The sequence below is a fragment of the Panthera onca genome, chromosome D3 (genome assembly GCF_046562875.1).
Source record: "Panthera onca isolate mPanOnc1 chromosome D3, mPanOnc1 haplotype 2, whole genome shotgun sequence".
Taxonomy (NCBI): Eukaryota; Metazoa; Chordata; class Mammalia; order Carnivora; family Felidae; genus Panthera; species Panthera onca.
The window spans coordinates 14,725,377-14,747,930 of record NC_138350.1 but is presented as its reverse complement, the minus strand read 5'-3'; the positions used below and the strand labels follow the sequence as shown (position 1 = coordinate 14,747,930).

At 46.4% G+C, this 22,554-nt stretch overlaps 2 protein-coding genes across 17 annotated transcripts in view; one reads left to right on the top strand and one right to left on the bottom strand.

The window, feature by feature from the left end:
- Positions 1–5,846, top strand: part of CIT (citron rho-interacting serine/threonine kinase) — a 162,206-nt gene extending 156,360 nt beyond the window's left edge. For 8 of the 16 annotated variants that reach the window (XM_081790717.1, XM_078435727.2, XM_078435726.2 and 5 more), the window contains 2 exons: positions 2,125–2,425; positions 3,431–5,846. In XM_081790717.1, the coding sequence (XP_081646843.1) occupies positions 2,125–2,425; positions 3,431–3,454 (325 nt within the window). In that variant the 3' untranslated portion in view covers positions 3,455–5,846. Of the gene's footprint in view, positions 1–2,124; positions 2,459–3,430 lie in introns of those variants that run through there. The other 8 variants (XM_081790716.1, XM_078435724.1, XM_078435723.1 and 5 more) reach the window with 1 other exon arrangement.
- PRKAB1 (protein kinase AMP-activated non-catalytic subunit beta 1) lies at positions 1,478–21,080 on the bottom strand. Its single transcript, XM_060612427.3, has 10 exons — positions 20,638–21,080; positions 17,672–17,835; positions 16,372–16,465; positions 15,973–16,087; positions 13,498–13,631; positions 12,217–12,285; positions 7,930–11,955; positions 5,563–5,734; positions 2,346–2,487; positions 1,478–1,994 (listed from the first exon to the last, which is right to left on the bottom strand). Exons 1-7 carry the CDS (start codon positions 20,794–20,796, stop codon positions 11,878–11,880), a joined length of 813 nt encoding a protein of 270 aa, XP_060468410.1. The 5' UTR covers positions 20,797–21,080; the 3' UTR covers positions 1,478–1,994; positions 2,346–2,487; positions 5,563–5,734; positions 7,930–11,877.
- Between the last annotated feature and the right edge of the window lie 1,474 nt (positions 21,081–22,554).

The following is a 22,554-nucleotide window of genomic DNA, read 5'->3' as shown; positions in this document are numbered from 1 at the left end:
TGGTAGATCATTGGTCATTAATGGATACAGAGATAGAAGATTGCCCACTTGGCCTAGAATGATGGGTATTTTCTTTCATTCCATTAATCTGACATCCCAAATGGCCTTCCTTGAGCCATCCTTCTTCCCCAGGGCATTGAGTGTCTTCTCACTTGCTTTATGATGGGCCCCTGTGGACACATTTTATAATTTCATCTCCATTACAAATAGGCTTAATGTAATTCTCCTAGTTGGAATTTATTTTTTTTGTCTTCCATATCTTAAAGCCACACGACTAGAGATGAATATAAACCTTCATTTCAAGATGGTGAAATCTGAGTTATCTCAGATTTTTCTGCTGTACCCACCTAGCACAGGAGGGTTCTGGCTTTCTGGGCATGTTATCTGGAATCTTGACAGAATTGCACAGAGAAGCCAGACAATGACTTGAAAAACTTCACAATGAACTGATCACTTATCTAATTATCTCTACTTACCTCTCTGTTTCACTGTAGAGCAGGAATCAGCAAACTTCTGTTAAGGTCCAGATAGTAAATATTTTTGGCATTGTGGGCTATATGGTTGTCTCAACCATTCAACTATTGTTGTAGTATGAAAGCCACACAACCAGTGCAAAACCAGATGGGCATGGCTGTGTTCCAATAAAACTTTATTTATAAAACCAGTGCATCTGTCCAGATTTGGCCTTCAAGCTTGCTCTAGAGTCTCTCCTCCCCCAGTAGGTGTCTTTGCTTCTCATTTGTTTTCAATTATGAGCACTGACAAAGAGATTCTGGTAGTTGGACCAATAATTGAAGAAAAAATCAACTAACTTGGCCCCTTCCAAAGAGAAGGATTTAAATATCAAGGATTAAGATGGGCCTCTGGGAAAACCAGTGACTCTCTCAAACATTTCTGAAGAAATGACTGATTTTACTGCAAAAGTCCAACATTGATGGAAAGTATGTCATCGAGCATATTAGCATACAATTTCGCTGCAAAAATTAGAGCAAGATAAATCAGTATGTGATTCATACTTGGCTCATTCTTAGAATCAGCCTGTAATTCCAATTGTAATTTAGATTTTAAAAATAACGAGGATAAATTTACTTGCCCGATTTCTACTTTTATTTTCTGAGATAAAGTTCCAATCAATCAAAATATGTTCTCCAAATAATATTCTCCATAAAATGTGCCCATGTTAAGTCGGTTCCCTTTTCCTGGCTCTAATTATACTGAGATGAGGAGGACTGAGTACTTTTTCTGCTCGTTGGGGTGGGAAGGAATTAACTCTCAGTTCTGTTTCTGGATCTCCCTTCTTCAGAGAGGTGGTTAGGGCCGTACCTGCTGAAATCTTCATTCGAAATATCCAGGCCGGGCTCGGGGGAGGGTTGGATTGGCCATACAAAAAGGCCCCAGTGTTTTCTATTGTTTGGTTATTAACTGTCAATCTTCAGGGCCAGGGCCGTGTTTTGAGCAACTGTACTGTTTTTGTCTGTCCTGCTCAGTTTTCTAATTCTGTCAGGCCTGATCCCTCTCACGTCAGTATTGGGTGCCACAAAGATGCTTGGAAAGCCACCTGGAAGGAGAGGTGACCAAACACCAGGCCGACGAGTGAGACAGAATTGGCAGATGAGTACAGGCTTTCTCAAAATTGCTCCCTTGCATCAAGGGCCTTTGAGCAGCCTCCTCCCCTAAATGAAGACTTCCTTCTGTGCCTTATAGACTCTGCAAAATACTTAGGTCAGTAGGATACTGGGTGGGGATTAGGATGTCAAACTGACCTGTGTCGGAATCCCAGTTCTGCATCTCCCTAGCTTAGGCCAGGCACTCAGCCTCCCTGTCTCCACATCGCCTCTGCTGTGAGGGTCATGCCTGCTCTTAGCTTGTGGAGCTGTCATGACGATGTAATGAGTCGAGGCACATAAAGAGCTTAGCACAGGGTCTGGCAGTAAAAACCTGCACTGAGACCAGGAAGCTTGATTTTCTTTTGTTGTCCTCTTTCTCTTCCTGTCCTATCAAAAGAAAACAAAAAGCCTGAAGAACTCCTGGTGGGATTGGGACCTGGGGGTTGCTCAGAGGAAGAAAATGCCCCTTTGAGGTTGTGACTTCTCATTTCGCACCTCCCTTTCCTGTTGCCCACAGCCCCAACAAGCGAGGCCCGCCAACATACAACGAGCACATCACCAAGCGTGTGGCCTCTAGCCCGGCGCCACCGGAAGGCCCCAGCCACCCACGAGAGCCAAGCACACCCCACCGCTACCGAGAGGGGCGGACAGAGCTGCGCAGGGACAAGTCTCCTGGCCGCCCCCTGGAGCGAGAGAAGTCCCCAGGCCGGATGCTCAGCACGCGGAGGGAACGCTCACCTGGGAGGCTGTTTGAAGACAGCAGCCGGGGCCGGCTGCCTGCGGGAGCCGTGAGGACCCCACTGTCCCAGGTCAACAAGGTGAGGCACCATCCGGAGAGGCCAGAGGAGTGACCTGAGGAGCTGAGGGCCCTTTGGGGCCACTGTTGTAAAAAGGAGACTCTGTTATTATTAATTCAGATTTTTTAGGACATGGTAACAAGTTTAGGAAGAAAATGTATTTAAGAAGAGGCCTTTCTAAGCAAATGGATAATGCATACATGTGTACCTCAAAATGGAATAGCTACCCTAAGGTATATCATTCGCTTCCCCAGAGGCAACCAGTGTTCGCAGTTTCTAGAGATACTCTATGCACATAAGCAAATATCTATGTGTATCCTCCCTTCTTAAACACAAATGATAGCCTACTATACAAAACGCTTATGTCTTATTTTTTTCAGGCACATCTACAAATACGTACCTCAAGAATTTTTTGGAAGGCTACACAGAAACTGGTTAACAGTGGTTGCCCTCTAGAACTTTGAGCTTTTTGAAATCTTTAAATCATACACGTTATTATCTGTGTAATTTTAGGTTAGCAATTGAGATGGAGGGATGTGTTGAAGGAAAGGGGGCCCCGACGAGCAGGGGGAGGCCCAAGTACTTGATGCCTCCTCGGTAGGCTTGGTTCCAGGGACCCCTCTGGACAGCACAGCCACCTTTCTGTCCTTGGGAGCTGGTTTTCTAGATCACATTCTCCCAAGGCCACCTGCAGTTGGCTCTTGGGACCCCTGCTGATAAAGAGAGGAGGAAAGGCCAGTGTTTTTTCTTCTCCCCTCTGATTTACCGATAAAATGGGGGCTTGTGTGTGTGTGTGTGTGTGTGTGTGTGTGTGTAACAGAGATCCATCCACAGCTTTGGAGAATTTTCTGTGAATGTCATTCCCTGATGAACCCCAAGCTCAGAGCTGGAGCCGTACTGTGGAGCACTCCCTATTAACAGCTGCAGGGAGGCCGGGTGGTGCACACTTCCTCCTGGGATCAGGCAGGGGGAGCACAGGCATTTCTGGCCCCCTCAGCTAAAACCCCCTCCTTATTTTGCTCCTAGGTCTGGGACCAGTCTTCAGTATAAATCTCAGCCAGAAAAACCAACTCCTCATCTTAATCTGCAGGAAAACCCCAAACACTCTAAGGAACTTTGCTGAAGGGGACCCCAGCCCCCATCTGCTCAGCCACCCCACGGCACAGCTGGGTCCAGACCCACCTCAGTGTGGATGCCCTGCAGCCAGGTGGTGCCGGGCTGAGGCTCTCGGGAGCCATCAGCACCTTCCTGCAGTCACCCTCTGTGCACTTTCTCTTTCAGAGCATTCACAAACTTTTATACCTGGCTCTAGCCTGTACCAGTTCATCAAAGGAAACCAACCTGCGCTAACTACAACGTGGTTAGAATCCTATTTAATAGCTACTTTAAGATCCTAGGGTTGGTTGGTTTTCTTTTTTTTTTTTTTTTTTTTAAAGACAACAGAATTCTTAATAGATTTGAATAGCGATGTATTTCCTGTCGTAGTCATTTTTAGCTAGATCACACCATCAGGTCTTTGCTACGGAAACGTATTGTAGAAGAGTCCCCGCCAGTTGGCTAACCTCCTGCGCTCATGTAGGTTCATTCTTGTTCCAGTCCATCCTCACAGATGGCCCTGTTTTACCCAGGGTGACATCTTAGCCAAATGTTTACTGTTCTCATTGCCTTTTATGGCCTTGACGACTTCCCCTCCCACCAGCTGAGAATGTACGGAGGTCATCAGGCCTCAGCTCGGAGGCAGTGACTTGGGGCCAAGGAACCTCGAGGAGCTCTCCCTCCCCGCCCCTCAGCGTCATCTCCCCAGCCTGCTGTCCCTGCTTTCCATGTAGCTTTGGCCAGGAAAGCATGCAATAGACTTGCTCGGAGCCCAGCGTTGATGAGTCTCTGGGCCCGGGAGAGGACCGGGGGGCCATCCACCTCCTGTCCCCGACAGCGCGTCGTTCCCCACCCTGGGATGGGAAGAGACCCGTCCGGGAGTTCTGCATGGCGGTTTCACTGCATGTGCTGCCCCCTGACCTGGCTGCCCCCGTGGGTTGCTCTGCCAATGTACTAGTACCATACCATCGCTCCCGCTGAATCGAGACCCTCTGACCACTTGCCAGTTCACTGGCCACAAAAAGCTGCAGTCTGTAGCACTGAACAAACAAAAAACCAAACGCTCAAGCCTTACGACCAGAGAAGGATTTCAGCAAACCACCACCTCACACCTTCACGCTTCCCTGCCGCCTCCCTCGTGGATGACTCCGTGTTCACACAAAATCCAGCACAGTTCTACCCCACGAAACTGTGACTTCCCAAGTGAGCCTTTCCCTAGGGCTAGACTAAGACCAGGAAGTTGGAGAGCCGCGGCCCCTCTTCCACCTCTGCTGGGGTCAGGAGGTCCTCCTTAGGTGCAGTGCTGCTCACATGGTTTCTCTCTGCCCGCTACCAGAATGCGAAATTCCTGGCAACTGGTAAAGAACCAACCTAGAGGCTTTGCAGTTGGCAAGCTAACAGCGGCCTTACTTCTGCCTTTAATCTCCCACAAGGCATCTCTTGCTTCTGATTCTCCATGACTCTTAGGCATGCCTCGAACAACCAAGGCACATCCTAGGTAGGCTGAAAGGTAGACCTGTTTCCACCACTGCAGGGGAACACGACCACGTTTCAACCCACGTCAGATCACTTTCCAGATTGCAACCTGGCCCAAATCCCAGCTCCTTCCTGCTCGTCTCTTAACCTAAGTGCTTTCTTGTTCGAAACGCCTATGTCCCTCCCTCCACGTTACTGCACCCTTGGCAGGTGTCATGCTGTTGTGTTTTATGTGTCGCTTGGAGTCTCTGGGGTCACACTGCATCCCCTCCCTCCCCCAGGGCAGATCAGACTGAATGTTTGCTGAAGTTTTTGTCTCTTGGTCCACAAGTATTTGGAAAGGTCACTGAAAACTGGTCTTTCAGTCTTGGCATTTCATTTAGGATCTCCATGAGAAATGGGGCTTCTTGAGCCCTGAAAGTGTATATTGTGTGTCTCATTTGTGAAAAATGCTTCCTGCTATAGAACTAGCTCAAAAGACTGTACATATTTACAAGAAACTTTATATTCGTAAAAAAAAAAAAAAAAAAGGAAATTGAATTGGTTTCTACTTTTTTATTGTAAAAGGTGCATTTTTCAACACTTACTTTTGGTTTCAACGGTGGTAGTTGTGGACAGCCACCTTCACTGGAGGGTGGGGAGCTCCGTGGGACCACCAAGATGCCAGCAGGAAATACCGTACCACGAAATTGCAGTCAAAAGCTTATTAGCATACGTAAGATTCTAGGTCTCCAAAAGTACAGGCTTTTTCTTCATTACCTTTTTTATTCAGGATGAGGAAAAGAACACAAGGAACAATTCAAGATCCACCTTGAGAGGAATGAACTTTGTTGTTAAACAATAGTGAAATAAAGCAATGATCTAAAATGTTTGCTTTTGTGCAACGACCTCTTCTTTTCTTGAGAGACCATAAAAGTCCTCAGTATTGCCAGTGTCAGCATGGGCTTGTTACCGTGGCGTGGGACCTTGCCTCCCTCTCAGGAGGCTTTTTTCTGGGGTCGGGGGAGCAACACAGAGGCCGGAGCACATTGCTCTCCTGGAGTCAAGAGCCTGGTAGCAGTCTTTCCCAAGAGCAAGACCTTGTTGGAAGTTTGGTCACTATTTCCAGTGAACCATAAACTGGCTGTTAGGTCACTTTATAGGACTGCAGAACAGGAAAGGTCCTTATGCAAACAGGCCATTTTGAAAGGATTACTTGAGGATGGATTACCTAATTTTCCCATAATGCAGCTAAGCAGGAAAACAGGTCACTTTAAAACTTCTCTCCATTATAAGGTTGTGGGGGAGTTTTTAAAAATATTTTTGAGAGAGAAAGAACGAGAACAAGCGGGGTAGGGGCAGAGAGAGGGAGACACAGAATCCGAAGCAGGCTCTGAGCTGTCAGCACAGAGCCCGATGCAGGGCTCGAACCCACAGTGAGATCGTGACCTGAGCCAAAGTTGTACGTTCAACCGACTGAGCCACCCAGGCGCCCCGGTCGTGAGGAATTTAATGATGTAGATTTATTTCCTTGGGGGGAGGAGTTTGGATGAAGGTAATTTAAAATGTAAATACTTCTATTTTTAACTGGATGGATTTTTACAGTCTGTGAGGTAAATTTATCCCATGATTGTTAGTATAAACTCTGCTTGATCCAAACATCAGTTTTGGCAAATGGTGAATTTTTTCATGGTTCCTGTTGCTTTCTACTCTTCGATTTTTATTTTCCAATGAAGGTATCTGACCACAGTCACAATCGGACTGGGAGGGCCGTATCTGACATGCTTCTTACAGGGACTGTACCTGCAAATCTGTTTTCTACTTTACTGTTGGAGATAAAAATCTGCCAAAGGTCATAACTATAAGAATGAAAATGACTCAGAAGATGAATAAAATGTCAGAACCTTTCTTTCCTTAGAATACTGGGGAAAGTCCATTAAACACCAACCATTTCAATTAATGTCCCGAGGATTCTTGGCAGCCAAGGAATACTTTCTAAGTAAATACGGTTTGGTTCCAAAAGGAATGTGCCAGAAAGGTTCTTTGGACCCTAAGGAATGACTTCAAAGAACTGACAAATCACTCAGCCACACCATAAAATGAGGCCCAACCTTCCACAGGGCCACCACTCCTGTTTCTTAAGCACAAAATCAGACATCACGTTTTCTGTGCTTAATTTTCATGAGACTAAAGACACTGATTGTACAGCAAATTTCATAACCATGAAACTAGGTTTTGGAGACTTAGGCCAAAAAGAGATAATTTGCTTAATGGGACTGAAATTCGTCTTCAGAAAACTTGGGCCTCTTGAATCAGATTTGCTTTAGAAGACATCCATGCAGATTTAAGTCTAAAGCATTAAGGCTACGCCTAGGAGCAGCTAAGCTTCCACTCGCAATACAACAGCTAAACAGGCCTGTCCCAGTGGTTCTAAACCACTGAACTTTGCTCCCCTCCCCTAAGAACATCTGACAAAAGTCTGGAGACCTTTTTGATGGTCATGATTGGCATCTAGTGGGTAGAGGCTAGGGATGCTGCTGAATGTCCTACAACAGGGCAACCCCTACCCCCGAAAAGAATTATATCAGGTCCAAGTGTCAATAGTGCCAAGGTTGAGAAACCTTGGCCTGTTCTAGTCAGATTTCTCTCTGGGCAGTTTAAATATTTCTTATGATGTCTACACCATGGAGACTGGGGCTCCAGGCACACAATGTTTGTATGAGAAAAATGTTTCATCACTTGCCTAATCAAATATTGGCTTTATTTTCCAAAGCTGGGGAGGGTTGGGCTAGTGGAAATATAGTACAGTGTTGATCACTTGGCTTTCCTTTGAGTCTATCAATGATTAATGGAACTAAAGGGCTTGTTGGAGGTAGAAGAAAGAACTTTGAAAATGACTTCACTACTGTAAGCAACTCAGGTGGTATTTCCAAGAACCACAAAAAGGAAAGCTAAAGGTGACCTAGGGTACTCACAATTTTCCAGATGAGATGGGTGAATTCACACCAAGGTGGTAGAAAAGGCAGCAGTGAGGGCCGACATCATCATCCAGGCAAAGGCCCTTTAGTGGTGCTGAGGATGAAAAAGATGAGGACTGGGAGCTGACCCAGAGACAGGGTGGGCCCCACAGATTGGACTCTGGCTGCTCCAGCTTTTGGGATCCTCTCCAAGGGTCTGACAACAGTGATGGCTCTCAGGAAGGCCCTACAGATGTTACTACAACAGCTGGGATGACTTAGGTTTCAGAAGAAATGCGTGTGTGTTCCTAACTTCCTTATTTTCTCCTGAAGACAATTAGCATTGGTCTTCCAGGTCAGAAGGCTCTGGCTTGTTCCTCCACTAATTTGCTGATCGAGAGAGGTGCTAAGGGGGGATTTCTCAGAAGCTGGATAAAGATTTGAGTGGTCCATAGACTTGGATCCTCATCAATTCATTCAAACTGTTTGTAAACACTGGTGGAGAATCGGGTATTGGGAGAACTGAACACGTTTGGAAATGAAACTGTTCATCTAAAAATAATGGGAGGTGAACCAAATGGCATTTTATTCTTCCCTAAAGTGGCTGTCTCTGACCTCAGCCATGGATGAGATTACTGACGTTCTGGGTTTTTAATCCTGGTCTTTGGAGTTTGGAAATTACCTAATTAAGCGAGTTGAGGGGGCTGGCATTTTTGCTTTTCCAGCCTCTTAACTTCCTGTTTGTGGCCACATCCCATCCATGTCGTAAAGGCTTTGTGGCTCCCAGTGTGGAAAGAGCCCCAGGATCATCTAGTGCTAGTCCAATCCCTCTCATTTTTCAGGAGAGGAAGTCAAGCTAAGAGAGGCCATGTGATCTGCCCAAGGTCATACAGCTAGTCAGCAACTGAACTGGATCAACATCCCTAATCTCATTAGGGAGGGGACAGTGGGAGAATGGCCAACTTTAATGTGAAGTCAGGGTTTGACCTGGTTTCGGAGTGCTACTGACTTCCCTTACATTATTTACACCCATAAGCAAAGCTGAAGGAAAGGGCTTTGCCTGGGTCCTTTAATCTCTGGTTTCTGTATTTTGACATACAATTCTAATGACCCATACCATTTTACATGTTAGTAATTTAAAGGCCTTACCTTTGGCTCTATAAATTTACTTGTACATAGATTTCCGGGAGGAAAAATACATCTTCATTCAAAAGCAATTTGGGTTAAGCTTTAACCATGTAACCAGTCCTTACCCGTAATGGGAATGCTAATAAAGCATTGCCTGCCTGGGTCATAGGACACTTCACTTCCACATTTGGCTTTGCCTCTGTGATCTGGGGTCTCCTCTGACCCTGTGATTTCACATCCATGAAATAACTTCCCTTACCTCTAGCTTCTTGGGTATTGAGGATTTCACTTGGCTCTGTGAGCAGTCTCTCGAACCATAGGAGACTTCCTTTGTGTTGCCTTTTAAAGAAAATGGAAGTCTTTTAGATAGACAAACTGCTGTAGAGAATGCGGATACCTTGGTCCCATGGAGTGGCTATGCCTGCATCCTTCCACCACAGTGGTGGTCTCTCTTGGGGGTCTCCTGTGGCCTCTGGGCTGCAGAGAGCTCTCACAGGGTTTACTGGTTCCCAATTAGTTTTTACAGTGGATTTTTAAGTTCTTACTGTTTCCCCCTGCGGTCTGGGGTTGATGGCTTCCTCTGAGCTCTGACTCTGACTCAGGCTAGCAGCCAGATTCTCTAATCCCTCTCACAGAAAGGGCAGTGCCCTCCTGGGCCAACTCATGCAGGGCCCCCACCAGCACCCTCCCTCAGTCTCCACCAGGGCATAGGGCCTGTGCTCACAGCTCACCAAGTTTCTTTTCTGGTGCTTGAATACATCGCTTTTATACTTTTGAGCTTAGGTAAATTTTTTCCATTGGATTTTAAAAATACTTTATCCAGTTTTGGAAAAAGGATTTTTGCATGTTTCCACAGTCTACTTAAAATCCCTATAGTCCCCAAAATCTAGGGTTCCCACATCACTTGGATTTTCAGGGTGAGACAGCCAGTTACCCAGGTAGGAGTGCTTTCTAGGCCACTCTCCACCTCAAGTAAACCAAATGACCTAGAAGTTCCCTTTTCTCATACATTTATTTAAATACTTCCTGGCACTTGGGAAGGAAAGGCTTATTACAATGTCATCTGTAATCTTCCATCTTGTTTGGCAGAGCAAACAGAGCTCCTTTTAGCCGATGAGAACGCTGATTCCAGAATGTCCTGGCGTCTTCCAAGGGTGTCCAGATCCCAGGCTCCTGTGGTGGTGCTCACTGATAAGCAAGAGGTGGCAAGACCTTTGACCTGGAGATGCCATCAACCTGCCCAAACTGGGAACCTTCACTGTTGCCTCTCCTCAGTCTCCCCTCAAAACTGAGTGGCTCAAAGGAACTCAGTTTTACAGGCTTCTTAACAGCCTTCCAAATTCTGCGTGCAAAACCCGTAGGTCAAGGGAATGGTCCTCAGTCCTGGGGGCAGCCAGAGCCGCCCTGTCACTCACCCCAGAGTACCACGAGGATCGTACCATTTTCAATGAGCACAAGATGTGACAAAGATTGAAAAGCACCTCACCGAGTAAACCTCGGATGCGTTCCAGTCTTTTCTCCAAATGACTGAGTAAAATCAAAGCTTCCTCCAAGCATGTGTCCCATTATCTTTACAAAGCTTTATTGAAACCTGTACGTCAAGGTGACAATAATTCAGTGTTTGGAAAGCAGTAACAACAAAAAAGGGTATCCCAGACTCAGGTTTACCAAATAAATACTGGCAACCAGGGAGCTTGTTCCTCCGTCTCCCAGCAAGAACACAGGGCAGAACCATGGCTTCTGCTGACTTGAGGACAGGAACCTGCACTAATGGGCACGTCTGCAGCATCTCCCCGGAAACCACGCCGAGCGTGAAGAGGTTTGCTTTGGTCCAAAGAATGTCTTCTCGACATGAATTTAGAAGGCTGCTGTCAAGTTCTAAGTTCCTCCCAGAATAAACGACAGCAACTGCTACAGCCTTCGTTGCTAAGTAAAGACAGAGGTCCTGAGCAAGTTGGCATAGGGTAGGGTGCTCCTCCCAAGTTTTCATGGTAATACTGTCCCCTCATTGCGATTAGAGTAAAAAGCTGGACAACCTTCCAGCTAACAGTGGTCAGTCCATAGGATCATCCAGCTTAATGGAGAAATCCGGCAGCAGTTTTCAAAGTCTGTTCTAAGAACAGATTATTGCTGAATACAGTTCGCATGATCTATATTCTAGTTGGGGTGATTTAAAAATTGCCCTAAGGCCAGAGACTCAGCCACCTCTGGTTTAAAACAAAAATACTTAGTGCACAAAAGCAGAAGAAACAATTGTACAACTTCATCTGGAAATCAGACAGGTTCTAATTTCTACAGAAATTATATCTCCCTGGAGCAGCGAACAGGAGACCATCTATTGCTTTGATTTCGGAGGACAGGTACCTGCCGTTGCCTCCACAGCCAGGCCTCAACAGGGACAAACTGATGGTCTTAAAAATGCACATATGATTAGAAATTTTGCGTGGCCTCAGACCCTGCTTCTTAGATTTTCCCAGCAGAGTGGCTAGCGTTCATTTCTGGCTGAAGAAGAATCTCCACGACCAGTTCAGAACTGCACCTGTCCTCATGCACTGCGGTGTGGGGGCAGCAGACCCTCTGCTTTCCCTCACTGTCCTCGGCCTCGGTGAGCCCCAAGGCTCACAGCCGCAGGGTGCCAAGAGGACTGTTCTAGATCGAGGTGCTTTGGGAGCTGCCGTGCCTGGAACAAACCTTCAAGCAGGACTACGGTGGGGATGAAATGTCTTATAGAGTGTGAAATGAGAAATTTACAGTCCGTTCCCTCTAGTGGAAAGCATGCACGCGTGGAGCCTGGTGGTGCACACTGTTCCCTGGAGCCCACCGCTGGCTCCCAGCTCTTCATATGGGCTTGTATAGCAAGGTGGTGACATACTTTTTCTTGTACCGGTGGGTCGCGCTGAGCACCATCACTCCATCCTGAGGAAGAGGGTGGAAATGATCAAAGGTGGTACCAAGTCAAGAGCTCAAACTTTTGTGTGTGTGTGTGTGTGTGTGTGTGAATCATCAAGAGGGCTTAATAAAAACACTCTTGTTCTGCCTTCAGAACCCAAGCCTGTGGATCTGCACCAGGTCCCAGGAGCTGCCCTTTAGATAAGTACTCCAAGAAATTCTGCTGCTAGGGGGCCTCACAGCACACTTTGAGAAACACAGCTCTACCAGCAACAGAAGTGTCATTACCTTGATAGAGAGTGCATAAAGGTGGTTCAACATGACGTGGTTGGGCTCGGGGAGCAAAGCTGGATCACACTGTTGGAGAAACAAAAGCAGACATGAGCATTTAGGATTTGGAAATCAAGAAGATTCTCCCTTTATTTCACAGCACCAGGTATCAATGGAAAGGAGGCAGGCTCTCATGCCCCTTTCTGCTTAAGTTGGGTAGTGAAAGACTGATCTGACAGGTGAGGTGAGGGGGTCGTGCCTTATGGTCTAACTAAGGGGAGCTCCCTGCATGCCTGTTGGATGCACTGGTGTGTGTCTCCAGTCAGGCTTTACCTTGGCCTCTAAAGTGTGGGCCATGGCTATCTTCTTATTGAAAGAGAAGAAGAGAGAGCCGTCCAATGAATACACTTTTAGAGAAAGCGGGAAGATAAATCTATACTAAACATTCCCGAGCAGTGGGCTGCAAGCTCATGTCTGTAGGATTCAGAAAGCATGAAGAATGAAATGGATAACTGTGGGGGGACGGAGGGGAGGCCACCCGGTGCCTGGGAAACCATGTCCCCAGGGCAAACCACGACCGCTGCGGGAGACGCCTGCACACGGATGCTTTCAAAGGCTCTGCATCGTAGCACACGTGTACCCGCTTGTATGTGGAGTCCACGAGCAGCATGGCTGCTTTATCACCTCATAAACATGGGACTTTCAGGGGGTGGCTTGGACAAAGCACAAGAACATTCAGATTCCCAAGAATTAGGGCTGTGCTGCGCATGTTTAGTGAAACGGAATGGAAAATTAACAAGGTAATAATGGGGTGCTCTTCGGGATCCTGGAGGACACATACTTCTTTTTACGAATAATATCAATTTCCCAGAGAAAATGTGTGTCAGCCAGATCCCCCACGTTTTAATCCGAGAGCACTGACATTTCTGAAAACAATTTGGTGATTAAGAGTAGATACTGAAGCCTGGGGGCCAGAGGAGGAGATCCACTAAGTAGCTTACCGACAAGGAATGGTTATAGATTTCTCGTCATGTTTCACAAGGAATGGGGCTTAGGTTGAGGCAAGAGTGAAGCACTAGGAAAACAAGTTCAGAAAGGCTTTGTGCAACGGGAGAGCAGCACCCACACTCTGGACCATCTCGCCGGTAGCCCATTCCCACATCAGAGGGGGACCCTGGCAGTTAATACCAACGGGCAACACTGAAACCTTTTTCCCAACCGCTTCCGAGAGGCAGTTGGAAAGGGGAGCAGCACAACAGGACGGTGGAGGATGGTCTGGCCAGACGCCTGTGTACTCACAGAAATCCCCGTGTCCTTGTTCAGGATGACCTGGAGCAGATGTGGAGGGAGAATGGGTGGTGCCTTAAACCGTTCTTCTGGTTTTGAGACATAGGGTTCCTGATGGTAGGGTCCTGGTGGGGAGCTGGACAGCTCTGTCGGGAGACGGTAACAGGACATTTACTTTGAAAATTACGAGGTCTAGGAGCAGTCTCACTGAATTTATGGCACCGTTCAGTTTTCCTCGTCCCCTCAACACAGATTTATATTCCCTTGAAGGATATATATAGGCCCCAAAGGTGAAGAGTAGAGGCAATGAGAAAACTCTTCTGGAATTTGGGTGACTGGCATAAAATTCAGCATGAACTCAGATGCCCTGGCAGCAGATAGCGGTGGTGGCAAAGCTGGTGATTCTGGGTCAGACTAACAAGGAAGCTGCTCTCAGTAACCTAACCTGACATGCCCTGCAGAACAATGCTGCTCGCCTTGGGCTGGGCTGGCAAATACTGCAAAGACGCTCAGGGCTTCAAGCGAGGCTTAAGCAGCTAAGCCCAAGCTCTGAGCACCACCAGCCAGAATAAAATGGAAGATGTAGCAGCCTGTTTATAGACACAGTGGTGAAAACAAGTTATATGAGGCATTGGCACATTTCAAAACTAAAACCAAAAATAAAAAATTGATAAATCTAATCTCTACAGGCTCTTTGACTCCACCACTCTCAGGTTCCTTTCAAACCCTTGCTTGTCTTGATTATACAGATATTAAGAAGCTTCTGGAGGGGCGCCTGGATGGCTCAGTCGGTTAAGCGTCTGACTTCGGTTCAGGTCATGATCTCACGGTCCGTGAGTTCGAGCCCCGCATCGGGCTCTGTGCTGACAGCTCAGAGCCTGGAGCCGGCTTCAGATTCTGTGTCTCCCTCTCTCTCTGACCCTCCCCCATTCATGCTGTCTCAAAAATAAATAAACATTAAAAAAAAAAAAAAAATTTTTTTTTTTTTTTTTTAAAGAAGCTTCTGGAAGTGCAGCATTTCATAAGGTCAGAGGTAGCTCACTTAGTGATGTGTGACCAGCTGGAAAGGACTGAGCTGTTGTCAAAGGACATGTAGGATGGATCCTGGCCGACCAATCCTTGGGCGGAAGATTAAACCTGATATGCCCCCGCTCTGCCAATTCCCTCAACGTCACTTTCTAGGGTACAGGCTCACTTCGTATGCCCCAACCATATGACAGCAGGAAATGGAGAAAAACAAGCGTAGAAAACTGAGCCAATAGGAGTAAATACATATTTTAAGAAAATGAGTATCTAAATATGAGGTCTATGGAGAGCCTGATGTTGGTTTACCAACAGTTAGGGGCCAGTTTTCTTTCCCCAGGTGGTGTATGCTGCAGAAACTTGACTAAAAGCTTTGGTATGTGGCCTAAAGTTACATTTATCAGTAAGTGGGGGATACTTGGGCATTTTCTCCATCCTCCTATTCCCACCTATCTGACAAAGAAATAAATGGCTTCTCTAAAAGATTTGTTAGCTATCCAGAGAGAAGAACACTATTTTGGGATTTCCAACTCCTGTTCAACAAGCTGGCTTTTCAGCCACAGCAAGCCCGCCATGGTCAATTTACCACTGTGGTTTCTGAGCTGATAAGAGTAAGAGATCATGGGGGCAGAAGCTCCAGGCCCAGCCAGCTGACAATGAAGAATCATCCTGCAAACTGCACGGAACCCGTCTTCTTAAGACTGTCAGGTCCCATCCTGGACAATCTTTTCACTGCCTCCCACAGGGGTCCAAGTAATTGTTTACACTCCTGCAAAAGGGGCAGTGAAGTTGGCACTGATGCCTTAGATTACAAAACATCACTGCCCCTGAATTGTATGTATTACGTTTCTTCCTGTGGGTTTGGATGAAAAGCAATTAATTGAAAGCTTAAGGCCTGGCTGACTCTTGCAAAGTTCTCTAAGGATGATACGAGCAGGTTGTGCAGCTAGCCGGTTTCCTGTGGTTAGCCTCTTTCTCCCCACAAAGGGATTCTGGCAAGGTGCTAATATGCCATATAAGTGACGGCCCAGATCAGTGAAGTGTCCATTTATCACCTGTCAGGCTGAGACTCTCCTGACGGGGTCGTCAGTAGGCAGGGAGCTGGCAGGTTCCCCCCCGAGCTGGCTCATCACTGACCCAGTGCAACTTCCCAGGGCCTCTTGGCCCTGCCCCTGGCACGAGATCAAGCTCTGGTTCTGCTTCCACCATCTGCTCTCTGTGGCTAAGCAGGCCTACTGAATACTGGAGATGACCAAAAAAATGCCTTACAGCTCCCTTGGGGCTAGATTTCAACAACCTGACCTGACAGCGTTAGGAATCACTTTTGTGGCTCTTTAGGGAGCTACAAACATCCACATGACAGGGCAGCTCAAGCTCAAGAGTGAGAGGCAAGAGAAACAGGACTATTTCTAGACTGCACAGCCCCACCTGCACACACGTGGTATAAAGTAACTGTGTTCATACCAGACACATCGGAGCACTTTTGGGAATCCACCATTAAAGCATCAAATACTTCAAAGTCAGTTTTCTTCACTTGAATGATGTTGTTAACTGTGCCAAGCTGGCTGGTTACTATTGGCTGGGAAGAGACAGACAGGCAGAAATCATAACGTGGAAGGTCTCTGGAGTTATTCTTTAGAGGATTTAGAATTCCTGGCTGGAAGGTCTCATCTCCTGGCTGGCCAACCTGCTCATCTCCATCAAGTTTGCCCATAAGTCTGACAATTAACACTGCCATCTAGCTAAGCCACACACAGCAACTTTTACCAGCAGGACAAGGAGATCTGGCAACAATTGGTAGAGGAAAGTGAGCTGTTAGGATTGTGAAGGCAGTCAGAGGACCAAGGGCAGGAGGAAGAGTACCTCAGAAGGGTCATGTGTCCACTGACCATCCACAAAGAACTTGTACTGATGCTCTCCTTCAGGCAGGTCCAGGATGGCTACAAAGTTATTGTGGCTGCAATGAAAAAGGAAGCAGAGGATTTCAGCTGGGTGAGCTGCCCACTTAAGCTTACTTACAAAACTGGCCATGGGACGAAACCAAACCTTTATGTGAAGAGTTTAGCTGCAAAAGAATAAACATTTTTAACCACTGTAGGCAATTCAGCATAATGACCTCAATCTAGAAAAGCCGTAAGAAAGCAGCATTGCAAGGTTTCCTTAAAGACTCACTTTGGTCAAATGCCAGGAATCCACATTCCCACCATCAAAAGGTCAACAAACAGGCACTCGTCCTTTTCAACTTGCCCGCAAAATACCACTTGGCATCTGGGAGGCCAAAGAGGACAGCAACTCAAGATAAACTGCACGCTGCCGAATTTTACCGTCAGTCTGCCTTGGGCAGGAGACGGGATCAGTTTCACAAGAACCACAAACAGGTCTCTAAAGAAGCTTGCTTACGTCTAAAACAAGGTTCCAGGAAAGCTTTTTGCTTGAAATGACTCTAACTGTGCTGAGTGTCCCCCTCCTATACCCACATTACCAGTGGAAAAGCAGGCGGCCTGTGACCGTGATCAGGCCACACCCACCAGGGCACAATTTCTCCTTTTGTTTCACCAAGAGTACTCACTAGTGAAGATGGTTTTTCACTATTTGAGACAGAAGTCCGTGCTAGGATTCCTGATCAAGGGTTTTACCATGGTCTTGCCTTGATGCCTAATGATGCCTAAATAACAGGTACCTTCCAAACAAAGGCAATACAAAGAGTGTCAAAGTGTAGAAGGAACTTCAGAGATTTTCTGTCTAATGTTCCCTTCTTATAGTCAGGAACACTGAGGCTCAGGTGTTACCAACAGGTTAGCTTAGTCAACATGGACCCAAATCCTGGGCTTGAAGATTCCCAGCCCAGTGCTCTTTCTCCACTGCACTAGAAATAGATTTCTCATTCTGAGGAAGAAGTCTTGCCTAAGCAAACCTATCTGAAGTCGAACCTATGTCTGTGAGATACTCATAACTGAGAAGTGTTTTCTCCTAAGTGTGCTCTAAACCTAGAGTCTAACTGGGTATGAGATTTGAACCTTGTGAATCATTAAGCAAGTTTATTTTCCATTCAGCATCCATTTTATAAAAACATCCTTTTCTATTCCTCTGCAGAAAACAGTTAGAAACCAGAGTATCTATCCCTGGATTAAGACAAATATGTGAATATTGCCCAGGCAATTACCTTCTTGTGAGGGGAAGTTTACTCCAGTTGTTGAAGGACCCGGATAAGTAAACTTCCTTTCCGCCTCCCGTCCATCGAAATACTGTTGGCCGAGCCTGGGCAGGGGCTTTATCATTCACTTCCAGATCATGCTGCCAAGCCAGGAATTCTTCCTTCTCTGGAGCCTAGAAAGGGAACAGTTTACTCAGGGACAGGAAGCCATCAGTGGGCTCCCTGCAACACACAGTTACCCTATCTAGTCTTCTAAAAAAGAGGCAGTGATGACTACTTAGGTTCATTTTCAAACTCATTAACTAACAGCTCTGCCTTGGTTTCCCCACTGCAAGGTGAAAATAACAAAAACAACTATTTAAGGTTGTTGTGAAAGACTGAGACAGTCCGTGTAAAATGCTCTGCATTAATGTCTGACATGTACTTAATAATTATAAGCTGTTAATATTGTTTTTAAAGAGATCTACATCAAAATTTTAGAAGAAACTATAGAACTCACTTGGAAGCGGGTACAATGAATTCAAGACTAGCTTGACAAATGTCATTTTCTTCCCTGAATTAACAAGATTCGAAGTATGTGAAAATTTATTAGAGACAATTCCAGAGCTGTCAACTTGAAGCTCACGAATCCAGATTCTAAGGGAAAAAATATTCACAAAGTGCTATCCAGGCACCGGGGAGAAAAAGGTAAGACAAAGACTGACCCTCCTTATGGCAAACAATAACTTCTAGCACGGGAAGTAATGTATAACTGAGGTATTCCAAAATAAGGGAGAAATAAACACAGCCAACTCTGGTTGAAATATATGTGGTTTTAGATCCTTTTACACATTTCCTAGTCAGAAGCCAAAGACAGTAAAAGAGCAGGAGTTCCAGGCTGGGAGAGACCTTTAAAGGTGTCATTGAGCAGGGGCACCTGGGTGGCTCAGTTGGTTGGGCGTCCAACTTTGGCTCAGGCTCTACGATCTCATGGTTTGTGGGTGCAAGCCCTGTGTTGGGCTCTGTGCTGACAGCTCAGAGCCTGTTTAGGATTCTCGCTCTCTCCTCTCTCAGTCCCTCCTCGACTTGCGCTTTCTCTCAAAATAAATAATTAAAAAAAAAAAAAAAAAAAAAGCACCGTAACTTCTTTAAAAAAAAAAAAAAAGGTTCCATTGTGCAAGTTTCTAATATCTTCATTTCGAATACTGACTGGAGCTTATCTTAAATGAGCCTGCATTCTTTAAGATTTAACAAGATCTAAAGATTAAAGAATAGCAGACTGGAAAATCACTTGCCAATGAGGAAGTGATAACCACGGCCAAAATGGTGAACTAGGGCATTCGATTCAGTGTCTCTGCTACATCATCTCAGTAACGTCTCAGGAAATGATAATGGACACTATTTAAAATCATTCTCCACAGATCCTCTGTATTCTAAATATTTCTTATAGGAGCTTTGCAGCAGCAGCAGAACAACAAGTTACTCCTTGAAGAAAGGAGTTTGGTTCTTGTGGTGTCTTAAACAGCCGTCCTTGGGCCGCGATGATTTCTGGGGGAAGGGATGTCAAGTCTTTGGAGAACCAGGATTTCAAAGTTCACTTTGCACACAGCTCCTCGGGAATGCACAATTTCAGAAAGCAAGTGCAAATCACAGGACTTAACGCCCAGGAAGAGCAGGCTCTTTCGAGTTGGGACTCAAAGTCAAGATCCAAGTGAGGATTTAAAATAATGTGATCACCTAGCCCAACATCTGAGAAAAAAATATGAGTAAAGGTGGAATGAGTCGCCAGGCAACTAGCCCAAACTGGATACTAACAGAGAGCATGCTGGGCCTGGGGAGACCCCATTTTTCCTAAGCCTGCTCTGTTGCCCTGTCCTTAAGGGATCCGTTCTTCCTTTTTTAGGCTATACCACATACTTTTCAGCTGCCAGAACCACTAAGTGTCCTTGGACTGGGCCCTGCAGCTGGAAACACCACACCCCATCAGGCGGTTTGCAGGAATACGGCTGAACCAGGAATCAAAGCTCATCTTTAAAGTTTTGATGAATGAAAGCAGACTACATTTAGGATGTCCAAATGTGGTCTGCAAAAATGTCTGCTTTGGGGCGCCTGGGTGGCTCAGTCAGTTGAGCGTCCGACTTCGGCTCAGGTCATGATCTCACGGTTCGTGGGTTCGAGCCCCACATCGGGCTCTGTGCTGACAGCTCAAAGCCTGGAGCCTGCTTCAGATTCTGTCTCCCTCTCTCTGCTACTCCCCCACTCACGCTCTCTCTCAAAAATAAACATTAAAAAATGTTTTTAAAAATGTCTGCTTTGGTCTGTTTAAAACATCATGTCATATTTTTACACGACAGGAGAGAGAAGGTTGAGTAGCAGCTGGCTGCCCCCTTTTCAGACTGACACTTCACTCACCTACTGACCTCCAGAAGTCCAATTCCTTTTCTGAGTCTGCTCTAAAGAAGCTGGGGGAACCACAAGTTCAGGGAGAACTAAACGCCTCTGGCAACTGCAGTCAGCTGGGTAACTCTGTTTTCAGCTTGCACGTGTGCTCTGGGTTCTCTCCAAAATCGACAATAAACTGCAAAACCAGCTCCGACAAAAAGGGCCCGTCTCCGTAAATGTGAGGAAAGATCTCTCAAGGCTGTGAAACTAATTATACCTAAGCGGAAAGCAGCGACCGGGGCTCACCTGCTGCTAGCTCAACGATCTTAATTAATTAAGAATTTGAAACGCTGTCCCAGAGCTGCTTTCTCCTTAATGATGTTAAACGAAGTTAGTTCCTCCTCCCTCGGGGTGACTTTCTCTTCGGTAATTAGACACAGGTTCCTGGACTGCGAAGACGGCTCTTACAGGGCCATCTGGCTTTTAAGTGCATAGAATTAAGTATCTCCTCCCACCCGCTTACGAAGTTTCTGGGAGGATGTGGCGGGGAATCTAATAGGGGGTTCCTCCCCTCAACATTAATCAAGGGGAGCCGGATTCCCCCACCCCCTCACCTTGATTTCCTCGGAGTGGAAGAGGTCGGCGTCCTCGGGGCTGTCCATCAGGATCTTGGGCCTGTCCCCGTCCTTGGCGCCCCCGGAGCTGTCCCTCCGCGGCGTCTTGTGGCCGCCCTGCCGCTCCAGCGCGGCCCGCTCGCTGCTCGTGTTGCCCATGGCGGGGGTCTGCGGGGACACCGGGAAGCCGGACGGGGCCTCACTCCAGGGAAGGGGCAGGAGACTCCCGCAACTAACGGGTCACAACGACCCTGGGGAAACAGTCGGAGCCCCGAGTACCACACCGCTCGGGAGAGGGCTCCGGGCCGGTAACCGGTTTGAGGCGTGCGGGACGGACTGGCCGTTTCACAAGCCCGCGTTACTCAGGAAACCCGAAAATAAGCTCGACACTTTCCCAACAACTCCCCCACCTCCTGGCAACTTCCGCTTCCGGCGCGTCTGAGAGTCGGTCGCGATAGGGGGTGGGGGCGGGAGCAGCGGGCGAAGCGCCTTAGGCTAACTTGACCTCACTTCCGCTTCCGGTCTGGATCTGCGCGGCCGCCACACCCAAAGGAGGCTCCAGGGCCTCGGGGCGCGCAGTCGCAGTGAGCTGCTGCGGCCGGAGTCAGGACGAGACTGTGGAAGGCCGGCAGGGGGCGTGCCAGCGCGAGGGCGGTCTGGGCCGCTTTCCCTGCTCTGGAATGAGTGATACCATTAGCTATTTTAGATATCTTTACCCACTTCCAGTTGATCCTGCACTCGACAGCCAAAGGGATCATTTAAAGTGTTAATCTAATTAAGAGACTCATACTATTAAAGCCGGTTAATGCTCTAGCTCACACGCTTTTTGTGTGCCTTAGAAGCACTGCCTGAATAAAATGCAGATTCCCCGGTCCTATTCCCTGGAAATTATGATTCCGAAGTAGGCTCTGGAGTAGAGTCTGCATTTTAATATGAACTCCAGGTGATTTTGCTGCAAGTTGTCTTGCAGGTGTTTGAGAAAATGACAGACCATAAGATCTCAGGAAATTTCTCAAGACTAGTAGGTTTGGGCGTTATAAAATGCTAGTTACTAGTGTATTTTTTAAAAGATTGCACAGCCTTTTGATAGATAATTTTGTAAGACATGTTATAATCACTTTGGACACACCATTCTGCATAAAATTAATTAATTTATTAACGATTGTCACGTCGTGGCCAGTGCTTTAGCAAAAGTGTATGCACTTGTGGTCCTAAAATATTCTAATCTATCGGTCACTGTCATGGTTTTTTTTGGTGGTGGTGAGTTTTTTTTGTTTTTGTATTTTGTTTCGCATGTGATTATCTCAAAATGTTTTGCATTTGCTGGGCCAGGTCATGCATTTTGTCTACTGAACAAACATTTATTTGATACCTATAAAGTGCCAGGCATTGTGCTAAGTAAATAGTAGGCAGATGACTAACAAATAAATGGTCTCCTGGGAAATTCGATAGTATCCATCAAAATAAAAAATGTACCTTCATCTTAGTGCACAATTTTACTTCCAGGGAACTTCTGTAGAAATATACACATGCAAATTGTATGGAAGCATGTCCATCTGCCGCAGGGTCTCTAATGCCATATTACATTAATTCTAAGATGCACATGTTTTTTAAGGATGCACATTTTATTTCACATTTTAATCTCTGAAACTGGGTGCTCCTTACAATCAATGGAATGTTAGATTTGATGAAATAAGGAAATAAAAAACTGCAAAATTTGAAAAGGTGTGGCAATAGAATGACAAAATGAATTTTAAAAATTCATTTTATAGAATAATGAGCAACTTTAAAAAAGGAGGAAATATGGGGCGCCTGGGTGGCTCAGTCGGTTAAGCGTCCGACTTTGGCTCAGGTCATGATCTCACGGTCTGTGAGTTGGAGCCCCGCGTTGGGCTGTGTGCTGACAGCTCAGAGCCT